At 47.9% G+C, this 12,264-nt stretch overlaps 1 protein-coding gene across 3 annotated transcripts in view; it reads left to right on the top strand.

Annotated features, from left to right (window-relative positions):
* Positions 1–12,264, top strand: part of Grik4 (glutamate ionotropic receptor kainate type subunit 4) — a 433,126-nt gene that overhangs the window by 313,711 nt on the left and 107,151 nt on the right. For 2 of the 3 annotated variants that reach the window (XM_031343459.1, XM_031343457.1), the window contains exons 9-11: positions 2,565–2,726; positions 9,918–10,070; positions 10,942–11,046. In XM_031343459.1, the coding sequence (XP_031199319.1) occupies positions 2,565–2,726; positions 9,918–10,070; positions 10,942–11,046 (420 nt within the window). The remainder of the gene's footprint in view (positions 1–2,564; positions 2,727–9,917; positions 10,071–10,941; positions 11,047–12,264) is intronic. The other variant, XM_031343458.1, reaches the window with a different exon arrangement.

Here is a 12,264-nt window from a genome sequence, read left to right as displayed (position 1 = left end):
GTGCTTGCTACTTCAGTCTCTGTGAGCCCACATGAGCCCTGCTTAGTTGGTTCGATGGCCCATGCTCTCATAGAAGATTTCCAATAGCATCCCTCTTACTTATAGTGGGACTGGAAAGGCCAGAAAAGTTAAACGACTTTACTCAAGGTCACATATCCTGTATGGCGAGGAAGCTAGATTTGACCCAGAAACTGTTGTCTACTCTGTACTCCTTAGTGCCATCGTGAGTATTGACATACAACGTATCAGTACCGTCATCTCTCAGGCTGTACATGTGGATGGGCACGTAGGGTGGTATGTCTGCTGAAACTGATAAAGAAGCCAGCACAAGAGAATATTCCTAGCCTTCACCATCCGTGGCCACCAAAGCCCCTTGGTTTCCCAACAACAGCCTGGCCATGTGCCTCGGTCATCTCATCCTTGCCAAATACATTTCTTCTCATTAGCCATCTGCACCCTCGTGCCTGCTGTTAGCCCACTGTGGTTGGGCAGCTGCCCTGTTAGAGAGACAGGACATAATACCAGTGTATGAATCAATGCATTCTCTGGCATGCCTGTGATCCCCTAACGGGGAAAGTGGCAGAATCCAAAACATACTTCATCCTCATCCAAGTCCACTCTGTGGAGTTGGTAGCTCCAAAGAAGTCTTAGTAATTCCAGTGTGCAAACTAAAGCTGAAAAGGCTGAGCTCTAGGTGGGTGAGCTTAGGCCTGGAACCTGAGGCCCTGGTGGTGGCTGTAGGTGGGGGCAAGATACAAGTGGGGGTACCAGAAGCTAAGAGAGCAAAGTCATTGGAAAAGGAAACCACCTAAAGGAAAGCAGTGTGTCCACCTGGCCAGCGTGTAAGCCTATGGCACCTGCCATCTGTCCCATCATGCCGAGTGACTGATGGGTCAATTGTAGTGCTTGTAAATACTGTGTGCCCATGGGCTAAGGAACTGTGTATAAGGCATTCAGAATGAGCATGTGATGGGTGTAGCTCCAGTCTGAGAAGATGGCCTGACCTCATCTGAAGGTGGTTTTGCAGGAATGGACCAGTGAGTTGAATAAGCTACACACTTTTGCTTATATAGGGCCAAAGGAAGTTCAGGTTAAAGACGATGTGGTGATTGTGTCTTAGTCACCTTGCACATTGTTGGGATAAAATACAGAACAAATTAAATTGTAGGAGAAAGATTTCATTTTGGCTCATGGTTGAAGGTAACGGTCCATCATAACTGGTCAAAAGCAATAGAGGCATGAGTTTGAGGAAGGTTATCACATTGCATCCATAGTCAAGAAGCTGAGAGCAGTGAACGCTTATGTTCAGCTAACTTTCACCTTCTTATGCCATCCAGAGCAACCTACTTTTAGGATGTATCTTCCCACACTAATTAACTTAATCAAGACAGCCTTTCCAGGCATGGCCAGAGGCTAATATAATCTAAATAGTCCCCCGAAGATGTGGCCAGACACTTATTTCTTAGGTGACTGAAGATCCTGTCAAGTTGACAACCATCATTAACCATCACTACATGGATGACTGGAGGACCCTTGAACTTCCAGATGTCACTGCCTCAGAATCCCCAGTTCTCTGACTGTGGCAGCCCCTGCTGCTACACTCACAGCTATCCCAAATAATAATGTGCTTGGCTGCTGTAAGGTCCTTGAGTGCAGCAAGGACATTCCCTGTGCTTGTCTTCTCTACCTAAAACAGTGTCTAGAATGTGAGAGATGCTTGCATATTTATGAAAAGAATGAAACTACAATGATTACAAAGATACAACCTTGCTTGCACACTTTCCAGTTGACATGTTTACAAAGCAAACTTGATGCTGATTCAACTCTGCTAACAGTCCCCCTCACTTACAGTACAAAATTCTGGCTCCATGGTTTGGGATTCTCCCTCACACTCAGTCCCTTGGGCTCTGACCCCATAAGAGCCCTCTATCCTCCCCAGGCTTCATGTATCCTGTTATTTCATTCATTGCTTCTGGAACTGTGGTGTTCATGAGATGTAAGGACCTAGTCATTATTTCTCCCCAAGCCCAGGACTCAGCTCCAGGCATACTCAAACTCAGGTGGTATGGTGGTGGTGGTCCATTTTGAGAAAGACTTCTGGGGTGGTTTTGATGGTAGATCCATACTGTGAGGAGCTCATGCCTTCATCAAAGTGCAATAGGCAGCCTAGAGAATGGTTGCATCCTTTCTCCCCTCAGTGTCTTTGCATGATGATTTCTGGAGGGAATTACCCTTGTCTAAAAAAAAATGCCTGGCTCCTAGATGACCTGCCGAGGATGCAGACTTCCCTCCTCCAGTCACACATAGTCCGTGTTTCTCTCTTCATACAGTGCATCTTGTGCTTACCCTGCTTAGGAGCTAATCTACTGCGTTCCTTTTCTCCCTGAACCCAGCACTGCAGATCCCAGAAGAACATTCTGAGCTATTCTGTATACTGAGCATCCAGTGGGGTGCCTCATGTGTCCTGCACTGGTTCACAGCCCCTGGGTGTGCTCCATTGTGTTCTTTCCTCTTTTCCCCCACCCTAACTGTGTTTTCTCTTTCTAATTGTCCCGCCTTCCCAGGAGTTCTCCCTGCAGAGAATGGACAGCCTTGTGGATGATAGAGTCAACATCTTAGGATTTTCCATTTTCAACCAATCTCATGCTTTCTTCCAAGAGTTTTCTCAGAGCCTCAACCAATCCTGGCAAGAGAATTGTGACCACGTGCCCTTCACCGGCCCTGCGGTAAGTATCCTCTTAGGTACCCTGGGACTCCAACACTCTCTATGGTCAATTGCATACTCCATACCATGGGCCAGATCCAAAGTCATTGGTCTCCAAGATGCATCATGGCAGGGAAGTGTGAACCCATCTACATCTGGAAGTACCATTCTGGAGGTCCACTGATGCAGAGAGGAGGTCTGCACAGGTCAAAGAAGGCCTTTTAGAAGGTGGCAGGCAAGCCCAATCAAGAGCTTAAGCCACAATGATTTGGTCACCCAAGGACCACATAACCAGCAGTGATCCCACTTCATGGTCATCTTAGTTTGTGCAAGTGCACTCTGTGATATTTACACAATGATCCTGCAGACCAAGCAGCTGCTCCTCAGAGCATCCTGTTATTAAAGTGCTGTGAGACTTGTCATTCATGCTTTATGTACAAGACCTGGATGGGGAGAAGGGCTAGTTCCCCTGGGTAGAGTAGGAGCATGTTCTGTCTCACTCTTGAGACCTGAAACCCTCCTGCCACATGGAAGTCACCCACAGCAGGTGTTTCCATGTGTCACCTTCCTAACCAGCTGCAGGGTCTTCTGGCCTACAGGAATGTTGGACTGGATCTGGGTGGCAGACAGTGTTCTGCAAACAAGTTGAGCCTTAGACTCAGGTCAGTCTCCATGTGGCGTCATAGGTCCTCTTGCAAGTCCCCTTCCAGTCGTTCTGTATTTCTTGCTGACATGAAGAGTTCCTGCTCTTACCTAGGTTTACTCCTGCCTAGGCCCTGCAGCATATCCTATAATATTACCTGCCTTGGCCTTTTTCCTTCTTCATGGTATCCCAGTAACAATTCGCAGATGGTCATCCGTTTTGACAATGAGAAAACAGGCCCAGGAGAGCAGAGTAACAAGCGAGGATCTATCTCTAAGATCCTTGTTTTAACACAACCAGGTCCAAAGCCCAGATCAGCTTCTCCCTGTAGGGAACTTTGCAGCCATCTTCTCTCTGCAATGGCCTCTGAGAGAAAGGAAGGTGTTAAACCAGAGAGCCAGGAAGGAAGCTGGCAGCATATCCCTCTGAGCCTTCTCACTTCTGCAGCTTACCTTTTCAAGGGCTGCCTCTTCTTGCCTCTCTGGAGGCCAAGAAATTCTCAACACAAACAGCCCAGTTCCTCAGGGCAGCAAGCCAGAAGAAGGTGAGGAAGTAGCTTCCAGAAAACCACAGCATGGGCTTTCTTCTTTGCTGAGTTATGGAAATGCTGCACAAGCTCCTGCCTCTGTGGGATGCCTCCTCCCTTCCTCTTCTCAGACCACCATTTCTTCATCTCCTCTTCCACTTCCTCTCTACTCTCCTTTTTTCCTTTTTCCCCCTTTAATTTCCTGCTTTTCTCTCTTTCCTATATAGCATTGAATTCTTGACTCCCTCTCTTCTTTAGGCTTGTATGAGAAGCTGCCCACTTCCCCACCCTTCCCATGATCCCAGGTGGGACGGCCCAAGTGGGGAGTCTAGTTTATAGGGTTTCAAAGGAGAGACTGGGCTAAAGATACCTAGGAGAAAGCTCAGTTTGCCTACCCTGGACCAGAAGGTTCCAGGTGGCGAGTGGTGTGCCACAGATGCGCTTCCTGTTGGAGACAAAGTCAGCACAGAGGGAGTGTTGGGAAGGGGGACACACGCCCACTAGTTTCATATGCCATGCCCATTAATCATGCTGCAAAGAACAAAAATCGTGGGAAATCATTAAAATTACAGATGGCTAGATTAAGTAATTAGAATTTAGGCTAAAGCAGATGTTTGTAATTAAGTGTTTATTTCATTGAAGACAATCCAGATTGTAAGAACTAGTCCAGGAGATCTTAATGGTCCCTGCCCTGGTATTATTTGGGGGGACAGAGTTTAAGCTTACAGAGGTTCATCAACAAATGGGCATCTAGGAAGATGCCGGGGATCCAGTCCTGGCTGCTTTGGGGATGATGTGAGTTACAGGTATGTGTCTAGAAGCTATTCTTGTTGTCATTTGAGGAGGAGAGAAGGGAACCCAGCCACAACTCCCTGAGTCAGAATTGATTCATCTTAATTTATACAGAGTCTTTCATTCCCTGAAACAATTTGCAAAACAGCTCAAAAGAAAATAACAAAGAAGAAGCAAATGAAAATATAAAAACAAGAGAATAGAAGGTTCCTTGCCAAACAGCCTGTTGCTGCCAAGAAAGAAGAGAGGATTTTAAGTGAGGATTGAGCCAGTTGGTGGGATTTAATATTCAGAAGAGACAGGGACAGCCTAATCACAGACAAAACCAAGAGTCAGGCACGCACCCACACAGATGGGCAGCAGGGGCCTCAGAAGGATGAACAGATCAATCCTTGGAGGAGAAAGAAGTAGAAAGGAAGGAGAGGCAACAGCAGAAGTGTCTGCCTTCCCTTCCCAAGTGGACCCAGGCATAGAGACAGGGACAAAGCCTTTTGTGACAGAAGCCACTTTTAACTGACCGTGGCCCACATGCTTTCTAGAATGGAATTAGTCAATAACAGCAGAGAGAGAAGGCAATTAGGAGAATGAAGAGCCAACTCGGAATGGAGAGCTGAACCTCAAGGGCTCCGACTGGCAGGCAGAAATGGCCATCTTACTCCCTGGCAGCTGGGATCTGGCAAAAAGAGTTAGAAGGAAAGAGATCGACAACTCTGGCAGAGTAGCTGGAGGAGTGAGGGGAGGAAGTAAGTTCTCAGGAGGGAGGATGATGGAGTGAGTGCCCTAGGTAGATGGCCAGGAGCCTATAGGAGAGAGGCATCTGGTGATGGATGAAGGACCCAAGGGGACTGTCCTGGGGGTACCATGTGCTGCAGGATTCAGGGAGTTAACTTGAATTAGTCCAGGCTCAGCCTCAGGGAAGACCCAGGAAGTGCAGTGCCTTTGGGGACACTTGACCCATGTCACTCTCTGAAGGCTGTGTGTAGGTAGAGATGAGATAGGAGCCCTAACAATTTTCCACCCACTTGGTCCCTGCTCCAAGGTCCCCAGTTTGAATTGTAATTATGAGAAGGATCCAAGTGATCATGAAGGCCTTGGAGTTGGAAATGAAAAAGGACACTGGGAGCAGGCACACACTCCCAGACCTCCCAGCGTTTGGATAACATACTAATAAGAACATCAGCTGGGGCTAGGGAGATAGATGCTTGGGTAAAGTGCTTGCTGTGCAAGCAAACGGACCCAAAGCTCTACCCCACAGAAAAGCTAGGCTGGCACTGCCCACAGTGACCCCAGTACTGGGGAAGTGGAAGCATGAGGAGTACTAGAACTTGATAGACAGCTAGTCTGGCCAATTGGTGAGTCCTGGGCTCAGTGAGAGACCCCCTGCCTCAAAACAGGAAGAGAGAGATAGAGGAAGATATGCTTGTGAACACAGGTGCACATGCACTCACACATTGTGCATATACAGGTGTCCTCATACACTTGTGTAACACACAAAGAACACATACGCTTGTGCATATACATGTGCACAGATAGGTCTGAACACATATGTTTGTGTATTTGTGTAACACACACTATATACATATACATATATATGTGCATATACATACATACACACACACACACACACACATATATATATATATATATATATATTTTTTTTTTTTTTTTTTTTTTGAGAAGGGAGAGGGAGAGTGAGCAACAGCCAAGGAAACTTCACCCCAGCAGTGAGACCGCAGCAGGAAGGGAGATGATGGTTTGACCAGCTTCCTCTGAAATCATGCATTGTCTCCCAGAATCAATGCACAGCCTACAGAAGAGGGAGGGACCTCAAGAGGGGATGGGTTATAGACCTCTCTTGGGACCCTGAGCAACACTACTTTGAGAGAAGGGAGATCCCTGGGTCTTCTATGCTGTAGGATGCTCTCAGTTGCTAGTAGTAGGAATCCAATTAAAATTCAGTGTGGTGTCACACCACAGAGCAACACTTGAGGGGAAGGTAGTTGGAGGCTCAGACCCTTTCACTCTCTAGTCAGTCACCCTTGGTGTCACCTCCATGCTCAGCCTAGAGCTAAGCAGTGGATCCGGGCATTACATCCAGAAACAGTACTGTTTAGAGAGAGAAGAAAGACAGTATCTTCTATGAGACAGACTGGGCATTGGGATTTGGATACCTTTGCCTGCCTAGACTTCAGGTCACAGGGCGATCCAAGGCCAAGGTGCATAGAGAAAGTCAGATGGAGTTGGGAAGACAGGAGACTTGATGGAGGCAGAGAAGACTCAATGGCTTTTCTGAGTGTATCTGTGTAGACTGCAGAGATGGTAGCATACATTGATAGGACCTGCTGTCTATAACAAGGTCTGGATAGAAGAAGAAAGGAGCAGTAATGAGTGAAAGGGAGAGAGGGAGGGAAGGTGGGAAGAGGGTTAGAGAAGGAGGAAAAGAATGAAGGGGAGGAAGAGGGGCCACATTGGCTAAGTGCCTTTGCAATACAGGTTAACTTTGATCATGGGCTGCCCTTTTCTGACACGGTATTTGGAAAGACTCCCCAATGTCAGCACACTCAGTGCCTATTAGAGACCTCAGCCCTTAGTATAGTCATGAATGCAAATATCTGTCCAGTCTGCTTTCTGGCCTCATGGTATTCTGTTCCTCCTGTTCCCTGTTGCCTGCCCTCTGAGCACTGCCAACTCCCTGGATGTGAGATTGTACAGCCCTACCTGCAGAAATGCTCACCCCTGTAACTGATGACCTTTGAGATTTGTGAGACCGGATGCTGCCTCTTTTATGGATATGAGCTGTCCCTGCCTGAGATTCGGCAAGGTGTTCAGAATCCAAAAGAGGGGCTAGAGTAGAGCTGGGCTCCCAAGTTCTTCCCTCTGTACTTTGCCATCTCATGCTGTGTGACCTCTGACTGGAGGGCTGTGGCCTCCCCTCCATCCATGGAGGGGCAGTGTCCTGGAGGCTGGCCAGAAAGAAGGGGAGGTTAAGAACTCCACCACACATGGGATGCTCTCCTTCAGTTCCTCCCAAAGCTGTCTTCTGATGAGCAAGAGGGCTGGGTAGGGAAAGAACTGATTGCCAAGGCAGGACATCATGCAACCATGGAGGACTAGCCCCCCAGCACCCTAGCCCCCTGGCACCCCAGTATTATTTCTCCAGGAGCTTATTCCTGCCTTTCTGGGCTTTTCTCAGCCCTGTGGACAATGCTGACCACACTGGACTTCATTTCTTGTACAGGCTTTGTACATTTTCAGCTCTGCCTGAATGGTACAATCCCCAGGGACAAGTCAACTGTGCTTCTTCTCTCTCTACCCACCCAGCCCCCTTGGCCTTTCCCGCCACCAAGACTGCAAACATTGGTTTTACTCATTAGACAGATGTCAGCCAAGACTTAATCCAAATCAAGCTATCTCTTGAGGGCTGGAGAGCTGACCTAGAGGTTAAGAGCACCTGGCTGCTCTTCTAGGGGACTGAGATTTGGTTTCTAACACCCACACGGTGGTTCAGAACTCTCCAGTTCCAGGGGATCTGAAAACCTCGACTGGACTTCTTGGGCATTGTACACATACGGTCCATAGACATACATGCAGTCAAAACACCCATCTACATAAAACAAAATTGAAAACTATTAAAAAGAGATATCTCTTTGGGGCCAGCCACATGCCAGGTCTCATGCCAGGTGCCACCAGTGGCACCTAGACACAAAGGTCCTGCATGTCTCTTATCTTAAGGAAGCTGCTGAATAGGAAAGATAAAAACATGAACACAGCTACACTGACCTCCCTCCTTTGTTTCCAGAGTTGTGAGGGTCACAGCCTAGGCCCTGGAAGCTCTAATGAACTAGGTTCTACCATCCACCCTCTACAGACCAATTAAGCAAACAAGTAAAAGTGAAAAAAAAAAAAGAGAAAGAAAAATGGACTGGATGTGACCACACTGGGAAGAGAAACAAAGAAGGCCAGTAACCTGCCTGCAAGTCCATTCAGAGGTCCTGAGGTCTAGGTTTAAATAGGCAGAGGCATGCAGCCAGTAACCTGCCTGCAAGTCATTTCAGAGGTCCTGACCTGAGGTCTAGGTTTAAATAGGCAGAGGCATGCGTAACTAAGCAGTCCTGGTCAGGGCGTGGTCCCATCCACCTCCTCTGTCCAGGCTTCACTCTCACCTGCGAGGTGATCTGTCAAGGTGTCAAACTGTGAAATCTCTTCCTAGGAGACTTGTTCCTCTGGCTAGCACCAGGCTTCAGTCTTCTCCTGCTAGCATGAGATTCTTGGGGAAAATTCCAATTTCTTAGAAGCCATTGTTTCAATAATCTGATAGCCAAAGAGAGAGGCTCAAGTGTCTCCTTAGAGTATCCCTGTCCCTGCTGGGACAGTTGGACACTTGAAGCCCACCTGGGATGGTCCTTGCCCATACACTGCGTCCTTACTCCCTCCAGCGCCTCCAGGCATGCTTCTCACTTTCATCTCCGAGCTGTTGCCCCTGTGGTCTCATCCTCTGAGCTACTTGTCTCCTCCCCACCACCCTGGCCAATGCCATGCCTACACAGATCCTTTTGCTCTTGGTTCCAATGTGGTTTCTTGCATAGAATACTTTCTCTGCTGCCCAACTTGACAGCTGTCTATTTAGACCCCCCAGAGACCTTTGTAGTTCCAGACCACCCCACCTCCTGACTGTCTCCCTGATTAGTGCCCTGTTCCTACCTTTGTACCCACCTGTCATCTGTCATAGGAATGGAATTCCACTAAATTTTAGACCTTAAACTTACCAGTGTATTTCATACATACACTTTACGTGGAACGGTATGACTACATTGTAGCTGTTGGAACATACAGGAAGGAACAGTTTCATAGGTGACATCTGGGAATGTGACCTATGCCTGAACCTGCTAGAGGGGGCAAGTTTGAGAAGAGTGGCCAACTTCCTTCCCTCCTCCTGAGATGAGCAACCTTACCTCCCACCCTGTGGATTTATTCCTGGCAGCAATGGAAGTTGCTATTTCTGATGGGGGGGGGAGAATGAATTTGGAGTCCAAAGATGTACCTTGATGCTTCAAGCCAGAGCAGCCATTGTCAGTAGGATGTAGACTGCAAAGCCTTGATAGCACACGTGGACCACCAGCAGAAGTAGGTGAGACCAGAGCAGGGGTAGGCAATGAACGAGCACCCTCATTTGCCTTTGTGTGCTTTCTCTCTTCCCTCTCTCTGCCCTCTTTTCTTTCCCTGCTACCACCCACTCCCTCCACTTCTCCCAGTTGTCCTCAGCCCTGCTGTTTGATGCTGTCTACGCTGTAGTAACAGCTGTACAGGAACTGAACAGGAGCCAGGAGATTGGTGTGAAGCCCCTGTCCTGTGGTTCATCCCAGATCTGGCAACACGGCACCAGCCTCATGAACTACCTGCGCATGGTGAGGAGTGACTGAAGGCTTGGTCATGACCAGCCTCAGGGGTGGGATTCTCGATACAGGGCTACCCTGGTGGATCACAGCCCCGGCCTATACATCACCTGTACTGAGTGGGTAATAGGTTCCCAATTATTTTTGTTTGTTTGTTTTTGTTTGTTTGTTTGTTTTTGAGACAGGGTTTCTCTGGGTAGCCCCGGCTGTCCTGGAACTCACTCTGTAGAACAGGCTGACCTTGAACTCAGAAATCTGCATGCCTCTGCCTCTCAAGTGCTGAGATTAAAGGTGTGCCCTACCACTGCCTGGCAGGTTCCCAATTCTTAACACTCTTGGCAGGAACCCATGGCCAGCTTATTCCCAAGACAATGGTTCTTGGATCCTAAGCTAGAAAGGAGTTCTTCTGCATCCTGGCCCCCCGCCCAGTGGTAGCCCCTGCACAGATCAGCACATCTGGGAGGGAACCATGATGCTGGAACAGAGGGTCCCCCAGGAGTCTCAGCCTGCAGATCTCTAGCTTGGTGCTTGATTTGCCCAGTGTTCTCTCTCCAGTCATGTTTTTCATTCACAGAGAAGATGTCTTTCATTAGAGAGAGAGAAGGTGTGGAGAGTCTTAGATTTTTTGTAGTGAGTCAGGAGTACCCTGACTTCCTGCAGGCCCAGGGTCAGCAGATTCCCAAATAAGGAAAATGCTCATCACAATCCCCCATCCCCACCCCTGCCCACATGCCTACGGAACAGGGAGAACTGACTTTGACCTCAAGTCTGTGTGGTGACTCCTGTTGGCTTACATAGGTGGTTTGGGGTTTCTGGGTGTGGGCCCCCTCTTCCTGCACTGGTGGGGCCTATTTGGTGCTGTAACTCACTCTCTCTTGGACAGGTAGAATTGGAAGGTCTTACCGGCCACATTGAATTCAACAGCAAAGGCCAGAGGTCCAACTATGCCTTGAAAATCTTACAGTTCACCAGGAATGGGTTTCGGCAGGTAAGCCTACCTATGCTGCCAAGGTGTTGGATGCCACCTCTTTGCCCTTTTCTCTGTCTCTGGTTCCAGCAGTCTGCAGATGTCAAGTGTCTCCCCAAATAGCAGGCTGTGTCCATTCTGATCTAGGCTCCTAGACTAGAGTCGCCACCTCCTTCCTGGTCCCCGATCAGCCCGCATGGGCTCTGCTAGCAATGTACCTTATAGAGGGAGGAAACAAGGGGGTGTCACTTAGAAAGGAATGCTTGGCTCATCTATACTCTCAGATTGTTCTTTTTCTGGGAACAATGGAATGCATTAGGGAATTTCCTCCAAGCCTGGAACCCCTGCTGGAATCCAGGGGTACTATCGATAAGGCAAAGGGTGGATCCCACATGGGCTAGGATGGCTCTTTGTGTTGGGGTAGCCTATCCCCTTCTCCTGCTCTTCTCCACTCCACCCCTCCCATGCTCTGATGTCTTCAGCTCTCTGTTTCCATCACCTTAGGGGTGCTATGCCCTTCAGAGAACTTTTGTTTTCTGTATGGTTCTTCCTTCTCCATTAAGCCCTCTTGTTCCCTTTTTTCTGATCCTCTACCAGAGGAAACAGACTCTGACAACCATTCCAAGTCTCTCTAAACATCTTTCTCATCTCTATCCCTGAGGCCTCTCCAAAGCAGGGAAGGCTGGAAAGACTGAGCCAGACACCAATTACAGTAGGAAGCAGGCAAATATTAAAGGTCTCCTGACTGTTACAGTGGTTGGATGAGGGAACATCCCACTGTAGAGCTTGAATAGCCATCCTTCCAGAGAATTAGGAAGACCTGCTAGCTTTATCTTCATCATCAGCATCATGATGGTGGCTACTGTCATATATTGAACACTTAGTGTAATTCTTCTGCCATGGTAAGTATAGCATGTATTTGCTTGTATAAGTCTACAAAGTAGACACTTTTACTTATCTTACATCTTTAAAAAATAGGTACTTTGCATGAGGTATATGTGTTCATGTATAAGTTCATATTGTACTTATATGTATACACATGTATGGGCATGTTTGAAGTTGGGGTTGAGTATCTAACTCCAAAGCTCCCTACCTTATTTTTTGAGATAAGTTCTCTTATTGAACCAGAGCACACTAATTCAGCTAGACTGGCCACTAAGACCTGAGGACCCTTTGTGCTGGGATTATAACCACACACCACTGTGCCAGCTCTTTATGTGTGTACTGTCTGTCTGTAGG

This window comes from Mastomys coucha, unplaced genomic scaffold (genome assembly GCF_008632895.1).
Source record: "Mastomys coucha isolate ucsf_1 unplaced genomic scaffold, UCSF_Mcou_1 pScaffold23, whole genome shotgun sequence".
Lineage (NCBI taxonomy): Eukaryota > Metazoa > Chordata > Mammalia > Rodentia > Muridae > Mastomys > Mastomys coucha.
This window is presented reverse-complemented; position numbering and strand designations above follow the sequence as displayed.